General features: G+C 37.6%; 1 protein-coding gene across 1 annotated transcript in view; it reads right to left on the reverse strand.

The window, feature by feature from the left end:
• PPP2R2C (protein phosphatase 2 regulatory subunit Bgamma) overlaps nt 1–25,394 on the reverse strand; it is a 186,444-nt gene that overhangs the window by 15,272 nt on the left and 145,778 nt on the right. The window contains 1 exon segment of the mRNA XM_080588977.1: nt 12,315–12,479. Within this exon segment, the coding sequence (XP_080445103.1) occupies nt 12,315–12,479 (165 nt within the window).

The following is a 25,394-nucleotide window of genomic DNA, read 5'->3' on the forward strand; positions in this document are numbered from 1 at the left end:
GGAGGGGGGGGGAACTTTTCAGACAGACTGTAAACGAACAACTTTAAATAGCTTTTTAAAAATTTGCCTAGACATTCTGCAAAGCAGATATTTTGCAATTATCCTGTCAGATTTTCAATAGAAATCTGACGAGCACAAAGCAATTATCATTTCTCATACCTCTTCCCTTTAATCTGTCCAAACTATGCACTTGGCTGGCAGGAATTTCATCCTCCTAATTATGATGTGAAGTTGCTATTAAAGCCAGGAAAAAAAAAAAAAAAAGCTAACTGAACTACACCTTCATTTACAGCTTAGATATATTTTTTCAGCTCTATGTGTCTCATCCAACTCCCAGTGATTAGAGAGGAGTAATATTTGTACCTGGATGCTCTGTATTTTGTTAATTAATGAGATTAAACAATTTCATCCCTTATCTGCACTGTGTATTGCTTTTCTAGCCTTACCACAGTAAGTATTAGAAAGACTTAGATTAATTAAACTGCAAAACCTACTGCAGGCATGAAAGCCCTGTATCACTACGGAAAGAAAGGTAGCAATTTTAGAGGTGGAAATTCATTGCAGATAGCTCCGACAGTCAGCACAACCGAACCAGGAAAATTGTTAAAGGAAATTAGGGAGTGGCTCCCAGTGACACGGAGAAAGCGCAGCAACTAGCAGCGTGTGGCTGAACACCCAGATCAAGGCACTGGCCTCAGGAAATGAAGGTGAGATAGAGCATCCACAGCTCTTTGCTATTTCTGGTTTAGCAGCAACATACAGGTGCACACAGACTGCAAAAAGGCATAGTGGAAGTTCAGTCTGGCTAATGAAAGCTAAGTGAAGACAGAACAGCAGCAAAGACCACGTAACGAAGCCTCTAGTTCAGGCAGGCAATACAAATTCTGCCCTGGCTTCTTCAAGCTGACAGGAGGCAACGTGGTGCTAGCCCACTGTCCGCAAGGTCAGGTTTGCCAGACTGCACTGGAAACACACGTTCTGCTCACTACAGTTTATATTTACCTTGGGGAGGCTGCTCTTACACCAGGGAACCAACAGCACCCAAGGCACAAGACTTCAAATTGAACGTACTTTTCTCTATCTAAGCACATCTTGTCAGACTAGAATCTGGAATCTGAACTTTACTGAGATTCGATTACAAATTCTATTACACTCCTCCATTAATTTCTTATTAACTTCTTAATAAGTAACTTTTGTCATAAAAAGGGTATTTAATTTTCATGAATATTGTTATTGAAAGCATTCTCAGTGCTCATTACATGAAAGATGAAGCTACCTGTCCAGCTGCCAACTGATGAACTCACAGAGTAGTGTGCTCAGCTTTCACATGCCACTGCTCAGACTTAAATATGACCTCGATGGCAGGGGCTGGGGAACAGAGAAATACCAGGGGATGACGGGGGGAAACTGAGTGTCTCTAAGTACAGCCAATGCTGAAGAGGAGCCTCCAAGGCAGACACCATTCCTGCTCCTCGCTCTACAGGCAGAGACATGAGGAAGCTGGGAAGTCAGCTTAGGGAAATAAAAATGCTCTGTCCCTCTCTGCATGCCCTTCTGCTCATAAGTCAAAAACCAGCATAGCTTTTCACAGAAGTAATTCCAGATTTTGGGTAGAAGGGTGGGTCGGGTGAAGAATACTTGCCAGAGTACTCTTTTCCCAGATCCTGAAGAAAGTCTGCAGCACAAAAATATGCCCCTTCTTTCTCAAAAGGAACTGCCATCTGCTTAATGAGCTCTCAACTCACTTAAAAATATCTTAACATGCTTTGAATTTCTCTGACCTAATATACAGAGACTCTCTTTAGTATCAGTGGATAGAAAAGGCACTGCCCAGGTGTGCATTTATTGTGCAGAAATACATGCACGTCTACAAAAAAAGCCAAGAACAGTTAGGGTGGGTAGGAAGGTCCATCTCTCTCAGCTTCCCTTCCAGACAGAGGCTAAAAGCAGATGGCTTGGGCAGGACCTACTGACATTCTTGGAGCTCTCATCAAGCCGGTGAGTAGCACTCTGGGTGTGATAGGTGCTGCCACTGAAACTTCCCATTTGTTTTAACATGGGCCTGATTACACAGACCTGGAAGGTATACGGTTTGGAGAAGACACATCCAATAATGAAAAAATAACCCTAATCTTCTAGTTAAATTCTAAACAAGAACTAATGGCTAACAAAAACTAAGGGCTGCACATGCAAATGTAACCTTTCTTAAAAATATTGTTTCTTATTTTTCTTTTAATTGCCAAAAACACTGATCACATGCAGACTGGAATTTCTCACTCCACTCAACACACACCATACAAACCACAAGGTCCACGAGGGGTGAATGCATGCTTTGAAATCCCACTTCAGTGGCCTGGAGAGAGACCAGGTATCGCCGATACTGCCTTCCTCTTCAGCATCACTAGCTACATTTCGCTGCAGTACAACATTCCAATTTCTCAAATACGTAACTGTGGCAGATGAAGGAGGGATATCAAACTGCTAGCAACACAGGAAAGTGATAAATCAAACAGCATCACCGTGCACACTCTGCTGAAGAGCAGTGGGTAGATTGTAGCTAAATGATATTTTAGGAGCCAACCAGCCATCACCCCAGCAATAGCCAAAATGTAACTTCAGCCTCAGAAAACATAAAAGCTCATGCTCTCATAACAGGTTTCTCTCTGTGATTTTTTGGTCCCTCTTCCAAAGGCGCACACTTTTGATGGAGTCATTGGGATCTGCAGACTGCAGTACCACTGAAAATTACTAATTTGTTTGCTGGCCTGAGCTTTAATCATTGCAGGGTATAAATTCTGGCATATGTGAACTTTAAAAAATAATAATGCTAAAAATGGCTCATGTGGTGGGTGCAGTGTCATGATCCAAAATAGCACACACAATGCTGTATTCCTCAACAAGGAAAATGCATACTCCTTTACTTTATATCAGAGGACCTTGGCTAATGCCTTGACTTAATTTTCAACACTCTTCTCACTTCCCCTTTTCCTCTTACCTTCTTTCTTTTGCCTGGATGAAATAAAACCATGAGCTCCTCACAATGCTGCTGCAAGGCAGATGGTGCCCAAATTCAAATGTGAATAATGTTTTTCAAAGCACAAAGAAGAAAGATCTATTTAAAGGGAAAGCAATAACAGTATCTGAGATAATATGGGGCAGGGGTTAGAAAAGCTATCTATCTAATATAATGAAAGTTTATCTGGAGCTACTTTTTATTTTCTACAGGAATTTATAAGTGTATAATGGATTGATGGGATAAAAGAAATGTCAACTGTATTCAGTTAAACAAATCTTCCATCGCTTTTAAAGGGGAGAAACATAGAGTACAAGGTTTGGCAAAAAAAATTGTTATCAAGGCCTGAGCACTTGATGATAACTGAAAGGGTTTACTGTGAAATATCAGTAAACAAAACAAAGAGAGAAAGAGAGCTTGCAAGGGAGAAGACCGTGATAATGCTGCACACTCCTTAAGGCACAAAGATATGAACCTTGAAAATTTCTGTTACTGCCAGCCAAAAGCAGAACTATAGATAAAAACAACTTTTTTCTATTACAAAGCCAAATAGATTTAAAAAGAAAACTAAAGATGAATCATGCTTACATATATTTCAGAACATGTGATTATCTGAAAGGAAAGAAAAAACTTGAAGATGGAAGCTTAGCAGCTCCAGAGCTGATAAGAAATTCCATCACTCATAGGATAAAATTATAAGTGGCCTTAAAAAGCCATTCCCTATAACAGAAAAACAGCTACTTTCCTTCTATTTAAGAACAAGCATAAACTTTCAAAAGTTTTTTTTTTTTTTTTCCTAGAGGATGCTGTTAGTATTAAAAAACAACTGGATGAAAAAGTGAGACTGGACAACTGACTCCTCACTGCTGACTGCTTCTCCTGTTAAAAAAGCCCATTGCAGTGACTGTATTTTCACGTACAGTCGGTGCCCACCCCTATAAGAGCCATTACTTAGATTTAAAGACCCAGAAATCCTGCACCGTGAAATAACAACTCTCCCTCTCCCTCCAAAGACAGCTCATGGATATACAAAAACCTCCAGCTCCTGTTCAAGGGCCACATCTACAAATCAGTGAAGACCGTTTGAGGAACAGCAGAAAAAAGGCAGTAGGACTTACGAGGGGGCAGTGGACTGTAGAGGCCAGAGCCAGGGAAGATGCTGGAACAACAAGAGCGGGAGAACAATTTTCTTTGTCCAAGCATGCAAACAGCCTGCAGTTGGGCTGAATTAAGGACTTGTTACAGATAGCACCTACACACACAGTAGGTGTATTTCAAATGGACACATGTACTGGTGGTGGATCAGGTATTCTCTCAGTGGGCTTGAAGCTTCATAAGCACAGAAAAGAGCTGCAGTCCCAGCCCGAACAATTTATCACCTAAATTAAGGATTTCCTGCATTCAGATCCCAAATTAAAATGGCTGCAATACCTAATTGAAATGTACTGAAAATGGTACTTGGAAATGAAGGAATTCTGCCCCTCTGGACAGATCGGCCACAGCAGCTTGCAAGAGGGACAAGAAGAAATATACTGTCTTGAGAGCTGATAAACACTTTTAAACATTCTTACTTTCTGGACTACATGTTATACTTATGAAATGTCTCCCATAAAATATGATTCTAAGCTGAAAACCTTACTAAAAACTTAACTATAATACATTTAGATGGCAAATCAGCACTGGTCCACAGGACAGCTGTGATTTGCCCCACAGTTTCATAATTTAATTTCATAAAGCTTAGTATAAAAAACCTAAGCTAAATTTCATGAAATTTATATAAAACTACTAACATGTTCATTCAGCTCCACAACACACTTTCTGCTATTTTCTACTTCTTACTATTTTCCGACAGAGAAAGCTTTTTTTTTTTTTCTTTTTTTGGTGCCATTTAGATTCAAGATGTGATCATATCCTGAGGTATGTGTAGCTCTGGTCTTATCTCTAAAGCGGTAGGGGACTGAAGAAGACACAATAAAAGGCAATAACAATGACCAAAAGCATCAAATAACTCCATGCAGGGAATGCTAAATAGACTGGGACTCCTCAGCCTAGGAAAGAGTGCTCTGAGAGGTCTGTAATTGTGGCACAGGGAGGATGAATAGGGAAGGACAGCTCCCGTTGTACACTGTCTCTTCCAGTCAACAACTAAGGGGTCACCACAGGAAACTAGGAAGGGGCAAGTACAGAACAGGCAGGAGCAGACCACACTATGCCTAATTAAGTTAGAGAAGGTTTACTGATAGATATTGGGAATGGTAAAAATTATACACAGGTTCAAAAGTAAATGCACAAATTCAAGCAAAAAAAATCCATTTGAGCTCTGCTAAATGCAAATAAGTTCACTCTTGCTAGAGACCCTGAACCCCAGGTTTCTAACTGCAAACTACAAAGGGCTTATACATTTGCTCTAGTATATGCTTATACAATGCTTGTACATTTGCTCTAGTCTTACATTTTTTGTTACATTTCAGAGCCAGAATACACTGCTGGAAGGACCTCTGGTCTACCCAGGTATAGTCTTTCTACACGATTTGAAATCTACTTTTGGATTTTGTACTGAAAAGTTCCTGAGTTTATTATGAGTGAATCAAGATCAGGTGCAAGGCTCCCTTTGAAATTCATGGTCTCTTTATGCCTTTTTAGTTTCACTGTTTATGATAATAGTTTGATTTACCATTATTATTTATCTTTCACTACCTCTGAGTCTTTTATTGTCTGGCATTAAGCCAATCCACTTGTATATTCACCTCCTTCAGAAATTCTCTTTCAAGATCAGGGTATATTGCTAGTGTGAAAATCTTGCCTTTCTGTTTTACAAGGATTAATACAGATATAGGCGTATGGGATTTTTTTTCTCCACCTTCATAAGCAACTTATAATACATTTATCTGATTAGACATGAAGTATAAATAACTAACCGCAATTACTTAACATTTCGCATTATTATAGCCTTATCACTGTATTTGCTCATCCCTTTTTAAACTGAAAAAGTAATTTCTTTTTTATTACTTCAATTTTCTATGTCTTTTCATGAAATTTGGAGAGCACCTGTTCTCTTACATGTCATTTTCCTTCTCTGAGTAAGGGTAAGTTTTGGAAGCTATTCCTACACTTCAAGGCCAAAATTCCACCTACCGCAAAGCATTCCTTTATCCAATGACCCCTTATTAAAACTGGGCTTCTCATCAATACCTCTAGAGAGTCTGCCTTTTAAAAGCGGAGCCCGAAATCAATATTTAAGAATCTGTTTTACCATCTGTGGTGAGTTGCTGCAGCTTGTCACAAACCACAAGGGACAGTGCATTAGTGCTGAAGGGCAAAGCCAGATCAATAGCTAAGGATCAGTGGGTGGGAGCTTCGCTATGGAGCTGCTTCTATTAATGTAACTTTGCCAGTGAGTTTGTTAATAAAGAGAAATGGTGCTAAAGAGAGCAAGGAAGTGAAAAAATGTGAGGCTAATCTGGAGGATCAAGCTTCTTTAAACCTCGGTCTCACAAAGACTTACGTGCATGTTTAATGCCACGTGTTGTGAGCAATGCCATGGAAGGTAATGGGACATGAAACTACTCCTGTACAGACAAATTCATGCGTAAGTCTTTCCAATCTTGATACATAAGGTTAGCAATAAATGTTTTCTTTCCCCAGTGAAACAGGATCTTGAAAGAATAATGTTGGTTTCAAGAGACATTGAAAAGCAGTATTTGTTGCTATTAAAAAAAAAAAAATTAAGCAAACAAGACAGGAATTTTAATAGTCTGAATAATTAAAGCAATCTTACAGCAATTATTTGCTTTATCTGTGTGTGGTTGGGGGAGAGGGGTTAATGAAACACCTCTTCAATCATAAATCATTTACCATTGCTTCAGGCTTTTCTCTTTCTTCTTACTATTTGATAGCTAGAAGTACATAAATCAGTCTTTTTCTTACTCTGATTTAATTTTAACATATCTTGCACAACAATATTATGTCTGCTACATAGACATAATCGTATTTCTGTAGAAGCATTTTCTAATTTTCATTAGCCATGTTATGAATGTCTTTATTATACATCCACATAAACTGAGCAGAATAGAAATTCTGGAGCTCATGCTAAAGTCAATTTTCCACCAAATTTCAATGATATTCCTGTACAAAGAAGGATCCCAACCAGGATCTAGTTTAGTATGTGTGAAATTGGAATAATAGATCTTTATGACAGTCATAATTACAAAGTTATCAGGATACAGGCACATTTTTTCATTGTGGATATAAAACCAGCAATGAATATATGCCTTCATAGTGCATCCTTAAAAAATATATCTAGAATTAGGATAAGGAGAATAAACTCTTATTAAAGCATGCGGTCAAATCATTAGGGAAGCTCAGATAAGTTCCACTCCTGTCACATGAAACATTGCAGATTTTGCCTGAAGTGGACATTACTTTGACAGTGGCTTCTCAATGCACAAAGGGAGAATGCTGGCTGTCTCTCTCTCAGATAACTTGACATGAAACCAGATGCAGAAATAAAAAGCGAATTTCCAATGTAAAGCTCACATAAAAGAAAAACAAGTTGTCTCTCTTCCAGTCATACAATAAGCATCATTCATTTGGAAAGGTCAATATTAATTAGCAAATCCAGCAGGGATACTCTGTCACAGGCTTTTTTTGTGCATCTGGTTGTTCTCTGTTGCAAATGAAAGATAATCCATATTCACTCAGAGGTCTGAAAGCTGTCTTGTCTCTGTAATTGCAATCTCCCTTAAAAGGTTAGTAAATATCATTCATGTAACTTTTAAAATTCAACACGTTCAAGCATATTTTCTTTGATTTCTGTTTTGGTTGCTTCCACAGTTCTGAATTCTTAAGTTTAAAATCAAAAATAAACTCAAAAAATAAAAATAAAAAAATAAAAGATAGCCAAATTCAGTTAAAGGGCAGACCGACAGAATAGTGGTATTTATCCTAGTGGAAGGGCTGACATTTCTTTCATGCCTGAATTTCATTTAAAAATGTGGTAAAGGGCTCTCATGGAAAGGAGAGGGTCCCACCACATATCTGGGTCCCAAACCAAACCCCAGATTCACCCTGCATTGCTCTGAAGACCAGTCTATATGTTTTAGATATTGATTATCCATGCTATGGAACTGGGGAAGGCACAAGCTCAAATGCTTTGCACCTTTCAGGAAGAGTCTAGAGACTGTTAGGATTGTCTGTCATCTCTAAGTGCTTCTCTGCTCAAAATAATGTGAAGGACAGTCCCAAAGTTTGTATTTTAAAGACCACCATGGCACACAAAAGAATAAACATGAAAATGCAGCTCCTTCTTCCTTGAAAGATTTTGATGTAAATTTTGCACATGGGTAATGGCTAATTAGAAATAGTGTTTTTTTTTCTTTTTAGTCTGCAAAGATATATTAAGAAATGAACACTAAAAAAAAAAGCTTAAAGCAACATATGACATTTAAGTAGATTACAACTTCTGCAGTATGCAATAACTGTAAGATATTAAGGCTATTAGACAGAATATCAATAAGAGTTATACTTGAGTGACTTAAATTTGCATGTTGCATAAATATAAAATTTCCATTTTCCACTTAATTCTGAGTTTAGTAATTCTGATGAACTTCTGAAAAAGCTTTTCATTCCTTTTTGACTTCACATGCTTAAGCTCAGTTTTCTTTCACTGGCTGCTTTATTAGATGATTTGCTGAAACAGCAGTATTTACCTATCTAGTCTACAAGCTGTTTGGACGAATGATATTATCTCCATGCACGATCAAAACCAAATTAGAAATCTTTTGTTAGTCAGTTGTGCTTTAAATTGCTTCAGTCAGGACAGTCTTACTGCACCAAAACTTACTGCAAGTCCTTAGCTTGTCTTCTCTGTTAGCTGAATTCCTTGAATTAGGGACAGAGTGGGTAGTTCCTCTGTTTCTTGGATGCTTCTAGCTAACTGCTCTAACAGTGATACTTTTTTAGCTGTTAGCTTCCCTTGTTTTGCTACTCTCAGAGAGTCCCAGTATACTTTCTTTCTGCATTGCACTGCCACACATTGCCTGAATTATACCTCAAAGGCAACCTTATTATTCCATGTTATGTAGATTAAAATTTTAATATTAATTTAAATATTAATATTTTCCTATAATATTTAAATAATTCCCTATTTCTTGCTCCTGGAGTCTGACTTCCACAACTATTTTAAATCTTTACCTATAACCCTGTGGATTGCAAGAACCCTTTCTTCCTTATTCCCATCCCTCTAATATTCCAAATAAGCAGGGGCATGCATCTTTTTTCTCTTCCTCTCCAGAATATTTTGATGGAATTATCTCCCACTACTTGTGAAGTCTGATAATAACATGGAGCAGTATTATGTATGTATCTCTCCTACAGTTACAGATTGGGCTTTCCTGGATATCCATTTGTAATGGCCACGTATATTTTACTTCTGATTGCTCACCCAGAATTGCATGATCTATTAAAGAGGTGTTATAAGAAGCAGTTCCAGGTAGTCTATTAGAAAAACAACACATTCTATCACACCTTATCGGTATCTCAATGACCATTTAAAACTCAGCTACTGACCTGATACTCTTTCAGTGCCTTATGGATGGATTTGGTGGTTTGAGACAGTTTTTCTAAGGGACAGAGGTCCCCCATTAAAACTCATCACACAAATTGGCAGCTTGTTAATAAATCTCAGCATAGGCACCAAGGATAAGCAGATACGGAGGAAGTCTCTTGTCTCTTCCATGTCAGAGCCATGAAAGATTAATATGGGAAACCTTGTAATGTTGCTGTCACTAATGCAGAACAGAGAGATTTCACCACTGAATTTAGCAAACCAGAAATCTTCAAGAACACTATAATTTATTAACATCCTGTGTCAGTGACTTACACTACAGATATTAAGCATGTGATTTATTTATACAGTATAACACAGTAATTATTCATGGCACACTCTAGACTTGTAGAAATGGAAGGGCCCTTCCTCCAAAAGCTGCAACAGTTTTTAGCCAGACCACAGAGATCTGGATAACAAAGGGCCTGCAAAAAGAGTAAAACCAGAAGTTCACAATATATGCTCAGCATCCAGGTACTTTTAATAAGTTTTACGTTGAACCTTTTTTTCCATGAAATACAAGTATCTATTGTAGTCTCAGAGCAGCATCTGAAGTACAGATCACCATGATATGAGACAGAGTGAAGAAAGCAGGGTTCCATTGCAGAATGTGAGGGTTTATAGTGACTCTAGTTGTACCAATTTTATTTGAAAAGTCACGTCAGTCATGAGGAAAGGTGTGAAGACAAGCTGAGCTAGGAGAGTAGGGTACTGATCATGCATGTGCATCATGCAGAAAGCAATGGTAAAGAGGATCCAGATGCACTGAGAAGGGACTAGAGAGATGATCATGCAAATATTTGATTTCCCAAATTGCTCATTTCTATATACATATCCTTTTAGGTTACTACAGACTTTACATAATTAGTTTTGCATGCCGCTGAGAGCTATACTGAAACCACTCCAATCAGCAGTACATGAGCCTACTCCTTGTAACGCTTTGGAAGCTCTACCATTAGCTTCTCAATTTTGTACTGTACATGCTCTATGCACTCGGCTTCTCAATGAGCTTGACTTGAGTTCAGTGCAGCAATGCTACATTAAATGGCTATTTTCTAACTCATAGATCTGGAAAATAGGGTTTAATCAATGACCATTAGACCTCACGCTCCCTTCTGGGTTAAAATGCCTTCCTTCATCCACGGTTACTGTATTGTTGTTTTAATAGGTTATGATTGGCATTTGGCACTGAGGTACGGGGGCAAGTAGGCCCTATTAGCAGGAAGAAATGAATGTACTAAGGAAGAAAACAATTAAGTGGGAAAGGATAACTCACAACAATGCACCAGATCACATTGTGCTTGCATTTCACTTCATGGTATTGAATTCCCCCTGCAAGTATAAGGGGATAGAGCTAACAAACATAAAACACTTGTCTGCTTAGGAAATTGTCCTGAAAGCTTATTTTTTGTAATTGGAGATCTCATCCTAAGAGGTTCTGAGCGTATGCAATTCTCCTTGCAGCCAAAAGGTCTAATCATAAACTCTTTAATACATCTGCTTCAGTTAAAAAAATAGCTTTTGTGCAACTTGTATGTCACACTTAAATCTTTAAACATTTTCCTTCCCCTCTCCTACTAGTAAGACCCACCTGCCTCAAAAGGTTCAGGCAGGAACTGATTGGTACAAAAAAACCTCTAAAGTGCTTGAATGACTCCTGAATTTCCTTCCCAGTGATTGAACATTTCCAAAGACACCAAAGACCCACTTCTGTGAGACGGAAGTGTCCTAGAAGCCCCAGACCTAAAGGTGGCTAAAGCAGAGCCACCACAGCTCATTAGGTTCTTAGCTCCTCATAGGAAACAGCCACATGACACACTGTCGTTGTCTGCTGTTTTTCACTCTTCGGAGAGCAGGAATAAACATTGTTTGCAGAAGGCAAAATGCCTGGGCTTGCCATAGTACTAGTGCGATAATCTATACTCTGTCAAAGAGCTACAAAGAGCTGATAGCAAGATGTTACAAACACACATTTTCCTTCATCCCTTACTTTGAGAACAAAGACAGCCTCACATTGTACTTCCTTGTTCTTACACAGGCTTCAAATACAAACTGTCATGAACTGGTGGCTCTGTCTCATTCATACAGGATATATAAAATCACATTAGGGCAGATGACATCTTCTATGACAACACAATACTGTGGGTGTTTTTTTGTTTGTTTGTTTTGAGTTGCTCAATATTACTTATTGCATTAATTATTTTCTCTGTATCTATACAAACACATTATTGATAAAGTATCACAGAAGTCTTGAGGATGGAAAAGACCTCTGGAGGTCATCTGGTCCAACATTTTCGAATCCAGAAAACAGAGAGTTTGAATGACAGAATTTTCCTGGTGCAGAATTTAGAACAGTAGCTGTGTATTCAAACCAGTAGGCTCACCTACTTAAATACGCCCCTCTCCCAAATAATTCATTTCTTAGGAATCATCTGTCTTTTGCTAAACAGTTGTGGATTCTTCAATAATGCCTTCAATAAGAATCAAAAGGGTGACCAGTCACAGACACAACACTAATCAACCTCATAGATAATACTTGTATGGATGAGAACATTTTTCTCCATTTTTTTGCTGTTTTCTTTTCAACTGTGCCTGCAATTAAGAAGCTAACCCATTGGGGTATTCATACATCTCCAAGCTGTTCACAAACAAGGAGACTTCAATGACACCTGGAGGTAAATATAAGGAAGGACTTACGCTTGGAATGTTTGTCACAGAGTGCTGATGCCCGCATGTCACAGAGTCTCAGGGAGCCTTTGCTGCTGCTGTAGACAAAGAGATTGCAGTGATGGGGATGAAACTCCGAGGCTGTAATCACTTCCGTTAGGTCCTCCATGTTGGCTGGCTTTATATCTACAATGTCTGAATGGAAGTTTCATTAAGGAAAATGGAGTTGTCTGCAGGCTAACTATGACTCTTATCGCCTTGTTGAAGGAAGCATGGCTATCTAAAAAGCGACCATAAATGTAATACTCTTAGATGAAGATATACTCATCTGTTTGCCCCATCTAGATGAAACTTGCAGAACCCCTATTCAACAACAGTTTTAGAGCAGATGTCATTATTGGGTCAACATTTGCCTATACCGTGTACACAAGGACTTCCAAGAAATAGTATTTCAGTATTTCAGATTTGGAATTCTCACTTTCATTAAACTAATAGAGAGTAGGTAGCTAAATCTCCTGTATTTGCTATTGACCTTACTGCTCTAGCCCAGATAATACTTATTGATAGGGAACAACGTATAGCTCTGAGCTGCTCACTCTAGTAAAGATGCACTGCATTTTACAATCATGCAACTTAAGCTAAATATATGTGTGACTTAAGTTAAAAGTTTCAAACAAACATACATTTTTGAAAAGGCAGATGTGGACAAAAACAAGCACTTACGCAAATACTTTTGGGTGATTATCTACTAGTATAATATACTTTCTTAAAAAATAAAAATTTAACTGCAACATAAGATTGTGCACAGTATTGATTTTGCTACTCAGCTTTGAACACTTGCAAAAGAAGTATCTGAAATGGCTTTCTTCTTTTTTTCATGTAAAAGATGCTCACTACTGACATCAATATGAATTTTTGTGACTGAAAAGTGTACATATGAATCATTTAAATGGACATAATCTGGAACAAGAATACATTGAAGATGTAGTTTTCCAAGCACAGACCTGTCAGGTGGACCACCAGATATTTTCCACCTGAAGTACAACTCGCATAAGACCTCTCCAGCGCATACATATCCACACATACATGTTACCTGCTTTGGTGAGCTTAAAACCCAGGGAGGACCTAGCAAGCATGTATTTGGAGGAGAAGGCCAGCCTGTGGAAGACTGCTGATAAAAAAAAGAATGAAAGAGTCCCATGAGGCAGCTGTAAGAAAGCAGCAGGTGTAGAGGCAATAAAATGAAAGAAGGATGTATATGTAAAGCAGTATATTTAAATAAGATTGTACGTTTTCATATGGCCCTCAGCAATCCACTGTAGATAAGCCATCCAAATGTTAACAAATCCTTCGAACACGAAGAGTAACATTACCCTATTTTACTGATGAGGCACAGAGAGGCAAAAAATTATTTGCATAAGACCACATGGGAAATGCATGGCAGAACAAACCCAGATCTACTGAGTCCCACTTCAGTGCCCTAAACACAAATCATCTCAGTGCCTGGATTCCCCAAACATAAAATTTGAATCAGCTGACATTCAAAATTTAAACATCTCAGAGGATAAGATAAATGAGAAAAGCTGTTTTACTGATGGCGAGAGAAACCACATATCATGATACTAAGCTGGTTTCTGCTCCCACTGTTCCCACTACCCAATGGAAGACCTTTAATTGATTTCTGTGGGAACAGGGTACAGTCTATCACCAACGTTATGCTCTATACTTTGATCTTTCTCAAACATGCAGATTTAGAGACATTACAGTGAAATTAAACATAACAATACAAAAGATTCATAGATAATTACCTTGATTTTGCATAGACAAATACATCACACTGATTTTGTTTGCTTGTTTGTTTGTTTGTTTTTACACCAAGTGCTTTGAAAAGGAAAATATCAGCAAAACTATGAATACCTTGTGACATTTAATAACAGCTGGGAATTAATTAATGTTTCACTTCAACTGCATTCCCACTTACTTGCACCATCACTTTTGTGTCCATCTCCAAGAATCTATCATGATTAATATTAGTGCGATGAATATTAAAATGTAGCTACATTGATTTAGCTTCTCTTATAAAGCATCACTAAATATTCTTGAAAATTAACAGGAAAAAATAACCTTTATTCAGTTATTGGTATTTGTTGAATCTGTCTCAAGAAATATATTTAAGTAAAAGCAATTGCTTTCAGTGATTGAATTGCTTTCAGGAGTTCAGAGAAATTATAGTAACTCGATACAAGAATTTCACCTCTCAGCAGAGAGATGAATAATTGCTGAGTGATGAGAAAGATATAAAATATAAATAGAGTATGTGAAACAGTCATGGTAAGTATCATTTTTCTGGATGCTGAAGACAATATTGATGAATTTCCCTTCATTGTATGAAATGAATAACCCTATGCTGAATAATGAAATTAAGTATTCCATTCTCCTGCCAGAAAAGCATAAAATACTTGAAACAGACTGCATTTCCAGATGTGAGCTAAATCTCCACTGAGAAAGAACCTCATTGCCTAGTGAGGATCATACAGCAAATGCACCACAGAAAACTCATTGTTTCATTAGATTTAGAAAAAAAATAAAACAGTAACACTTATATCAAAGAAAACAATCAAAGGAATAGAGAGTTGGGGAAGAGACTTACTCCAGATACATTTGTAATAATAGATGGAAAAACAGACTTTGCTTTGACAGCTACAGAGCCCAATGTATCAAATGAAGAACTTGTCACACAAAAGAACATTTTCCTCCTCTCATGATTTTTTGCCATCTATTTGAAAACAATCAAGTACAGCTTGACATGTGATGTGTGGGAACTGTATTTAAACTAGCATGACATGGTAAGGGCAAGCATCTCCCATGAGACACTTTGCATTTCTATTTTTCCATCTTCCCTTTGTGTCTTTTTCCCCCCTTTTTAAGCACAATGTCATATGGCAGAAAAGTATTTTAAAAATTGGACCAGAGAGCGTGCTTCAGAAACAGGCCATTTGCTGAAATCAAAGAGCTCAATGAAGAGGGAATTTGGCAAAAACTGATCAAATGAAAATTCCATTGCTAAAGGGAAAAATATTCCCTTTAGCAGGCACAGAGCTGTCGAGCCACTTCCTATGCTAATGGTTTCCTAGCAATTGTATCTTGTGGAGGGATGTCTTGGCTTGGTCACAGTCCTTCTCCCCAGTTGGCTCACATCTGAAGTAGCACAGTCACTTCTGAGTCCTGTTGTACCACATCATGTGGTCCATTTCCAGGCTGCGGAAAAAACTAGGATCAAAGCTTTCTAAGAGACCAAAACACTTAACAGTCTACTGGTGGCAGTACACAGGGATATAATTCTGTTGTCCTAAATAAAATAAAATAAAATAAAATGGTGTTCCTGTGCCCGAACAGGGTAGGAATTTCCCTAAGAAAATGAGAAAGGTCTTCACGCTGCTTTCACTCCCGCACATACATGACAAGGAGGCATTTCCATCCCTGGTACGTACTCGCACTGAGGGAAGGCTGAACTGATGCCTTGGCAGCTACTGAGGGTGCATTGGCAGACTTTTAAGTCATTAACATTAAAACAAGGAAAAGAAACTATCTTGTTGCTCAAAAAAATAAAAGAGGTCTCAGTTCCTCCTAACCAAGCTGTTTGCTATCTTACACACCACGACTCCCCACCATTTCCTGGCTCAGTGAAATGGGATAAAGCTAGGAAGAGGTCAGCAGATGCTCTTCACAGCAAAATGGAAATGGAAGGTCACACAACAGTGAGAAACGATGTTCTTACAGTTGGGTTAGTAGAGCTACAAGACCAGGAATTAATTATATTAAAGGCAACAAATCTCAGGTAACATAATCTTGAGCTTCGGCTAAGGCTGACTAGGTCGCCTCTACCAACACCACTCGACAGCGGAGGCAGACCACAGCAGAACTAGCAGGCAGGACAGGACCTGACTGAGAGGGGGAATGAGGCTATAGGGAAAGATCTGAGGGAGGAGAGGAAGGGAAGCAAAACACTGCAAGAGGAAGTAGGAAAGAGCATAAGGAAAGTCATGATTAGCAATCTGCGAGAGCACACAGTGTGAGGGATGCAAACTGAATGCAGATTTCAGTTATATTTTTTGTTTAGTTCTAGTCCAGTGTTTTGTCTGCTGTTGTGCAGCTGATATTAAAATGAGAATAATAAGAGGAAGATGATTTGTTCCACTGCCTTTGGGCCACTGGTCTACCAAAAATATTCCCTTCTGTGAGACGTCCGTCCATAAATTTTCTTTTAGGGCAGGTCACAAAGAAGGCCCTCACCTTGATCCAAAATGTACATTGTTCAGCCTTCTCCATTTGATCAGCTAGAATATAAATGAACACACCTGCTTTATGTTCATGCCAAAACGTGTATAACAAGACTGTGGAAAATACATAAGGTTCCTGCTGAGCAAAAAAGGTTCCAGAATGAGTTTCCTTGTATGATAATGTGTACATAGCAGTTTCCTCAAAACAGATTAAATTCCCTTTGAAGTGAACAGTATGCATAAACAAACAGCTGCTTTATCTTCTAGAAACCATGAAGGAATACTATTAGAAACTGAATTTTGTAGAAGCCAAACTTGCAATTCAGAAGTTATAGCACATAAAGGACTGAATCTTACATCATTATTTTGGAATCATTTTTGCAAGGCCTGCGGGTTCATTACAGGAAGGAAATCATTGGTATACTTGGATTCAGGCTACAGAAAACAATTTAACTGAACCCCCTTTATTCAACTGCAATGCAGGGCAGAGGCTTTATTTAGAAAGCCAGACAGAATTTTCCATAATAACTTTATAAGAAAAAAAAGTCCTCATCTTTCTTATTTCAATATATGCTGTTTTGACACTTCATTTTTACCCCTGAGTGGGACTTGGTATTTTGAAATTTGCACACTTTTCCAAAAAATAAAATTCACCATAACACATCTTCCCAAACCTGGCTGTTCCCTGTGTTTTTCACAGGAGGTTTTTCCAGCTCCTAATTTTGTCTGCATCTCACACCTACATTCTAGCCTAGACCTAGAAAGATTCACTGATTAGGAGTCGAAATCAATAGCAATTCATGGAAGCTGCCAGGGCTTCACTTTAGGGTAATTGATTGCCGTGGTCCTGCTGAGGCTCTACACTGTTTTAATATAAGCATTTCTCCGAGTGATTTCCTCTGTTAGTCATTTAGTGCACACCATTTTCTTTATAAGGAGGGAACTGTGATGCTTACAAATCAAGCTCTACCAGTTTTACACTTCCTACATGGTGGTTATATCATTCCTATACCATGCGTCAACTGAGAGAGTTAGTTCCAAATGCCCACAGTTTTCTTGCAGGTTGTATATTTCTGAGCAGCAGGCACAGAATCAGGCCTCAGTATGCTTGATAACACCATGATGTGATTACATCAACTTACTATGAAAGAAAGAAGCAAGCCCTAACTTTTACATAGTTACCTCCTTGCTCCTTTCTTTTTATTTCTTAAAGACATTGTTTATGTTTTCACTGTTGAAGGACAATTCCACTATAGGCATGTCACGACTGTATGGACACCACTGGATAGAGTGCAGCTTTTGAATCTCTAACTCTCAGACCTGTTGTCCAAGAGTCAAGGGTCTCTGGAATGGATTATCAATAGGTTAATGAATTTGGCCTTTTCATCCAATTCCAGTCTCTTACCTTAGGCAGAGAGATGACCTGGTATTTATACTCTAAGTACTCCTAATAGCCACAATGTCAATGCTTTTTATCATGCAGCATTCTTCCACTGCTTTACTAAAAGCATGTGCTATATGGGCTTTACTAAAAGCCCAGAGAGTTGCAATTACATTGTCTGTACCATTTGACTCTTCTGAACCACAAGAAAAGAAACTGCTGCATAACAGTGCTCCTTCAAGATGTCTTGTACCTAATATCTGCTAATGCAAGGTATTGATCCATACTTGAAAATGACTTAGCAGTAAAATGTCAGCCCAATTCCATTTTTACTTCCATGGTCTTTACAACAATGATTCTTCAAGATATTGTACTGGAGTTGGGAAATCTGACAACAGTCCCACACTAGTGGGAATTTGCTGATGTGGATTGGCAAGAAAATGTTTCCATCAAAGGCATTTAGATGGTGCCATTATGATAGTACAAAGGGTTCTGGCTGCTTTTTTCTGCATTTTTTCCTCATCAGGATTATGAGATAGAGAAATAGTAAAACTGCTACAGGCCTTTTAGCCCTATGTGGAAAGCCAACTCATGATCAATTATGTTAGGTGCTGGGCAAACACAAAGCAAAAGGATTGCTCATAATATAAAGAGCAAGTACAAAGTGCATACAGAGACTAAGTAATGTTAACAAAGTTCTTTGAACTTCTGAGGTTTCTTATAACTCAAATATTACAGCCTAAATTAGATGAAAAAGAGATGTTAGTGGCAGAAGAAAAGCCACAGTAATAGCCAAGAGGCTGCAGCAGCGATGAAGTTTTCAGCTACTCAGCTAGGACTAGTCATGAAGGAGAATTAGGCAGACAGTTAAACAAGTAATACAATTAGGTAAACAAGTGATATAAAAACTAAGGTAATGTTGAGATCTAGCTTACCCAGAGATAGGCTGATATATTCAGCACATCCTCTGCCTTACTGATAATAATAAGCATTTATATGACATAGATAATATGAGGGTCGTGTGCTGCAGTGGTGCTCCTTGGGCAATGGCATCACACGTACTGAGGGCAACACTGTTGGTGCAAAAGGTGGCCCATGTTTCCTCACAAGCTAATAGCTACAGCTGCAGCCAGATTCGTGTCCAATTTAGTTCTCTACTCATGTTTTCTAACACCATAAAACTTAAAAACCCATGAAGAGCAGAGAAGTGAATATTCAGACCCTTTAAACATGTTTAGAAAGCAAGATTTCATTGGTTTCACCGGCAGCTAACAGGAACCAGAGCCCCTCAAGACTAAGGGACTAACAAGATTCATCCAAGCCTAAACAGGGAACCAGCGATGGACCTTAAATACATTATCCCAAACCTCTGAACCAAAGGTGCCTTTCCTGGGCTTAGTCTCATATTTAATTTAGAATTGGAGATATTCAGTAAGAAATTAAAAGTAGTGAAAGGAAACATTTTCCATTTGTTAAGTTCAAAGCAGAGGAGAGTCAGTATCAGGGTCAATGCTCTCTAGATAAGAGACTGAGGCATGACGTGACAAAGTTTTTTGAGAGGTTTTTCTGTTAGCATCACATTTGTCTTTTGGAACTGCAAAGCCACAAATGACATGCAAACTTTCTCATACATAGACCTGTTCATACACATTGCAACCATTGTTTTACTTAAAGAATAATGAATTTAGAAGTAGCCACTGGAAATTTTTAATGTAATTTAAAATTGAATTTTCAGCTTGCTTTTTACAGCAGAACACACGCATTTTCTTCTGTAGACACAGTCACGTCTGTTTTAGCTGCAACCACATGCACTTTCAAATTTTCAAGAGTAAAGAAATTATTTTTTGTATATACAGGCAGCTGAGAGCAAAATCAAGTGGATGAGTCAACAGAAGAAGAATGGTCTTTTTAAAGGCACATCTGCAGTTTTCAGCGTACAGTACTCAATCACTGAAAGGTCTCAAAGTGATTTAGTTGATATATTTGCATGTTAATTAATTATGATTTGTCTGAAACTGTTGTGGAATGCTTAACGTTACATTTGAAACATAGCAGATACCGGTCATGAGATATTTAGGTATCAACGAGATATTTAGAAAAGAACTGAGAGGGACCTACTTGGTTTGCTGAATGCAGTCTCCCAAAGAGTACAGAGAAATACCACATATATAACTCACTGAACTGCATCTTTGAAGTTGCCAGGGATTGCCTCCCACAGAACTTATGGGAAACCAGAAATAAAATGTCTTCTTTTTTTTTTCCCTTTCTCTCTCTCTCTTTCTCTCTCTTTTTTTTTTTTTCAAGAATAGCCTATGCACTAACAGACAATACCATCAAGAAATGTATTTCTTGATACTTATTAGAATCTCATGCAGCGTAGGAAGACCTGCCTATTAAGAGGCAGGTGCAGAATTTCCAGCTGGAGGGTATAGACTCTTCAGAGAATTTTGGTGGGGATACTTCCTTTCCTACATGCAATTTATTCTTCCGCATACCTTGTGGAAATCCTCAGTGCAGCAGTATTTGTACCATATTATAGTAAAATAATTCCATATTTTAAATGAATTTATATTTGAACTCAAAGGACTTATTTTTTGCAGAATCTAGCTACCTAAAAATGTCTTTTAGAGCATAATGCTCTCCCCCTCCCTGCATGTTTGTTATAGAAGTAGCCAAATAAAACTATCTTTAAAATATCTAGATGTTTCTGAAAAAGTTACTTTAAAAATAGTAATAAAAGCTTCAATTTAGCATTTATACAGGCACTTCTGCATTCAAGCATCTTTGCGCTGCCAAGAAATCCTTGAAAATCAGCAATGTGAAAATGAAAATGAGGAACAGATTCGGTTCTCATGAGAATCTCCAGAGTGAGAGTTTTCAAAATCATCTCTATTAAATTATATGACACCTATTAAAACCTTTTGGCAGGAGTATTAGCTAGTTGCTTAATCTATGTGAAAGGATTTACAAAAATGCCCATCAGCTTTGTCTCTAGGCACTGCAGAGAAATATGGATTCTGGAAGTTTGAAACATCCAGGTTACTCTCTGAGGCAAAGGAGTTCGATATTCACAGCGGTCTGTTTGCTTGATCTCTTTTCAGAACATTGATTCCAGACAAGCCACATAACTCTATTCAGTATGAAAACAGTCACAACAGACATATCCTTAACTCTGCTCCTGTCACTTTGTTTAAATTAACATGACTTTTATTTACAAGAGCATTTTCATTCCAAAGGCCCTAAAAGTGAACTCCCTAAATGGAAAGTATTGTAATTTCATATGTAATGGCACTACTTCAGTGCAATCCTTCCCAGTGTGTATTATGATAGCAGATGAAAAATTGAAATGTCTACATTAATAAGAAGTACCCTGGCTACCTCAATAGCAAAAAAAACCTTCCAGTGTCTCGGGTTTTAAAGACTCAGACAGAGCACTGAGGTACAGACTACGTGGCTTTCAATACCTGAGATGACTGCGTAGGCATTTTTATTATATCTCCATTCTTCTATGGAATGCTTTTCAAGTTAAAAGATTTTAGCTGATGAACACAGCAAGTTACATTTTCTTTTTTATATTAATACTCCACAAAAGACTGTGCTTTGCAAGGTTAATTTCAAGTCCAAACTCACAAGGGAATGAGAATAATTAGACCCATTTAAGAGAATTCTCCCCTCTGGCAGAGCTGATTGAATTATTTATACATTATCTTTTCATATAATTGTACCTGGAACTGTGTAAATGTTTTTTTTCTCTCTAACTTTCAATAAATTCATAATACGTGTGTTTCAGGTTGGACACACTGCCTGCACCTATGACAATACAGAATGGTTCATTTTGAAAATGCTTCAATGAGACATTAATCCAAAGGGAAACAGAAGCATGCAATTTAAAATCTTCCATATTGACACCATACTGATTAAAACTCATCAACTGAAGAAATAAAATTAGTAGGACAATAAATCTTGGACTGAATCTTGTTACCCACTTCCACAGGAATAACTTCATTGACTGCAGTCATGTTATGGTAAATGTGAGTGCTACTTAGCTGAGTATCATTTCTGTGATGAGAGCCTTTAGCTGCAATTTAATACTCTTACTGTGGTTTCTAAGTCCCTCTCTGCTGAAGGATCTCAGATTCCAGATAAAACCTGAAAAATCTCATGGCATAAACTGCTAGGGTGAAAAAAATCTGTCTGATGATGTTAACATCAATTTCAGCTCTTCTAAGTGCTGTTTCTCTCTCCAACAGTAACAAACTTGAAAAAATTTGAGATCACGGGATTTTAAATGGCATTTCTGGTACAAAATGGTTATTTGTTTGCTACAAGCAGAACAGTCCCAAGTAGACTGGAAAACAATTAACTCTGTGGAGATCTATGAAAAGACATCTTTGTACCTATTGTAAAATTCTAAGTGTCTTTTATAGTTGTGTCACCTCGTTCACTCTACAAAGATACGAACACAGTGAAATCCTAGTGCTGTTCTTCAGTGTACTATTAAGGGGTTCTGACATGGCTTTTATGGGCTCAGGATTTCACGCTATGCTTTATCATCTGCTGCAACTCCAGACAATTTTCTTTTTTTTTTTTTCTTTTTTTTTTTTTTTTTTTTTTTTGCAATTCACTGTATGGTTCTAAAAACCAAGAGTATTTTAATGCCTCTGGCTATATTTTTCCTTACCTCTGCAGCAACTACATAATGGGTATGCATCTCTATTTGGGGACAACTGCATTAGAGAAGATGGAGGCCTAGATAAAGGAGAAATCCATTAAAAGAATAACTGAATCACATACTTATTCATTCAAATTGTGTGTGGACAGGAGTGATAAGTAAGAAAATTAGGTATTCTGATTAACAAATTAATATTTTTATTAAACAATAAATCTGCAGTGCAGTAATTATCCCAAGGCTATAGCTATGCTCAAATCACTTTAAATTAACTTCTCTAAAAACAATTCCAGAAAAAGGAAAAGACTCATCTTTGCCAAGAATGCAAAGGCCTCAGCTATAATTAGTTTTTCACAGCCAGGCTCAACTCTTTCGATTTATGTATTTTTGGAGGACAGCTAGATAGGGAATATTTTCATAGTTCAATCCCATGCCCTGAAGACACTGATATCTGATCCTCCAGCCATGTATTGTTTGCTTTCACTACAATGAACATTTCAGCAGTCTGGCAGAATGGTCTCAGACAGTGATTCGATGCTAAAATACTGTTTAACTAGCTCTGATCTCTCACCTTTAGCTATCAGATGTGATTTTTCATCCAATTCTGTTTGACTGGCTGATAGTCAAATTCTTGAGATATGAGTCAACTTAAGATGATGAGAATAGCTAAAATGCAGTGGTTTCCCACAAGGATCATAAGGTATCCTTGGGCAAGAAACAAAATCAAACAGAAGTTTCAAAGACCACTTTTGCAAATTTATTCATCATTTTCATAGCTCCCAGAATCTGGTATCAGAGTCCCCTAAAAGATGAGGAGACTTCACTGTATTTCTTGAAAACAAATCACCCTTAAGGTTCTTAGAGTCACTATTCACACAGCCTTACTGGTTAGGATTAATATCTATTAGTTGAATCACATCAGTTAGTTACAGATAAAGTCCACAATTTGCACAAGATAAACACAGGACCGTTTTGGCTCTGAAAAGCTTAAAAACTGTAATCAATTATGATATTCTACAGTACATGATGATCATGTCAAAAATAATGCTGCGTCCTTGTGTCGGGCATAGTTTTACCTCAACCAACTCAATGCCTGCATTCTTCTGAATAACAGTATTGTAGAAGCTATATCTATGTCAGTGGCTATAAGACAAAATCCTTTCAGTAACTCTAGAAATGCAGTTTCCTCCTGGCACTTTACACTAGTGACACAGCATTTTTCTTACAGATGAATTTGGTGAGAGTTTATGAAAGGCCCTGTTACTATCAGGATTCTATATGGTCCAGAGAAGATAGCAATTTACAGTTATACATACTTAATTTTTCATTAATTTTAGTCTTTTCATTAATTTTAGTCTTCAACTGACACTAAAAACACTCGTATGATTTACATAAAATAATCCCTACTGTATTATTCCTAACAGGCAGCAAAAACACACATCAAGGATTTCCCCAGCTACCACGTTTCAAAAAATCCTCATTTTAGTAGTCATATGAGATATTTTGTTGAAAGCTTACATTTCTTGATTTTGTGCCATATTTGACTACAGTGGTTATGAAGAACAGGTTCCAGACGCATTGTTTAATTACATACCCATGGAGTCAGTGTGGTCCCCAGTCTAGCAGTCAGAGAATTCTTTCCTCTTTTTCTATTCTTCTTAATTATTATTTATCTATTATTACATATCTAATTAGTGTGGACCCCTACAGAATATAAAACAGTTTAAAGAAAAACAGGCTTTATTTGATCATTGATATCTAGTAATATTGCTTAACAGCTCCATTAAAATGATGATAGGGTTTTATTCTAAGTTATTTCTCCAATTTAATCTGTATTAAGTCTTTTTATGGTGCATACATAATTTTGATATTGGAACTCTATCTAGCTTTGCTTGTACACATCAGTAATTTTTGGTATGTAGTTCATATTTCAGCTTAAACTGAATTTTGAATTTTTTAAACTGAAAATGATTATTGGACTTCATCAAAATCATCACATTTTGCAACATTAAATTAGGCTTCAAACATATAAAGTAAATGCTGATTGACCCATGAAAAAAAAGGAAGACAGGACAAAGCACATTTCACTACAGCTTTTTTTTTTTTCTCCAAAACACTGATTAAAGTTACTTTAACTCTTACCTGGTCTAACAGAGATTGTCCCCTTCCCAGCTCTTGTATCTCCTGGGATGATGGATAAACTTTTGATAGTTGTAAATTCAGGCTATTCCAACCCACCTGACTACAAATCTGTGTCTTGATCTCCAATGGGGTTTATTTTGGGTAACATTATTCATGAACTTCTCAGCACAATGCAGAAGTCCCTCTCCCAACAACTACAGAAAACAAAAATATTTTTACTTTCATGCAGCCAAGGGTATATTTCTGAATAAGCTCACCAAGAGGAAAAGAGAAGAAGAATATCAGAATGTGGGTGGGTCAGACCTTTAGACAAGAAATAACATACATACACTTCACCTTGACAGTGGCAAAGCATCCTTCTTTCCTCCTCAATAGCTACTGCAATCACATCAAAGAGTATAGCCATGCTTGCTTTTCCAGGTCCATAATACTCGTTGAAAAAGCCCTAAAATATTGTTGAAGAGCCCAACTTCCGGCAATCATTTATAAACTTGATATATTTGTTAAGCTTTGAATGATCAATATGGAAAAGGCATGGAAACTCTACTCAGACAGGAAAGACACCTCATGGCTCACTACAAAACAGAAGTTTATCCTCTCTTTTCCAGGCATCTGAAAAAGGCAATCTGAATTGCATA

Source organism: Anser brachyrhynchus (assembly GCF_964034855.1).
Source record: "Anser brachyrhynchus genome assembly, chromosome: 4".
Taxonomy (NCBI): domain Eukaryota; kingdom Metazoa; phylum Chordata; class Aves; order Anseriformes; family Anatidae; genus Anser; species Anser brachyrhynchus.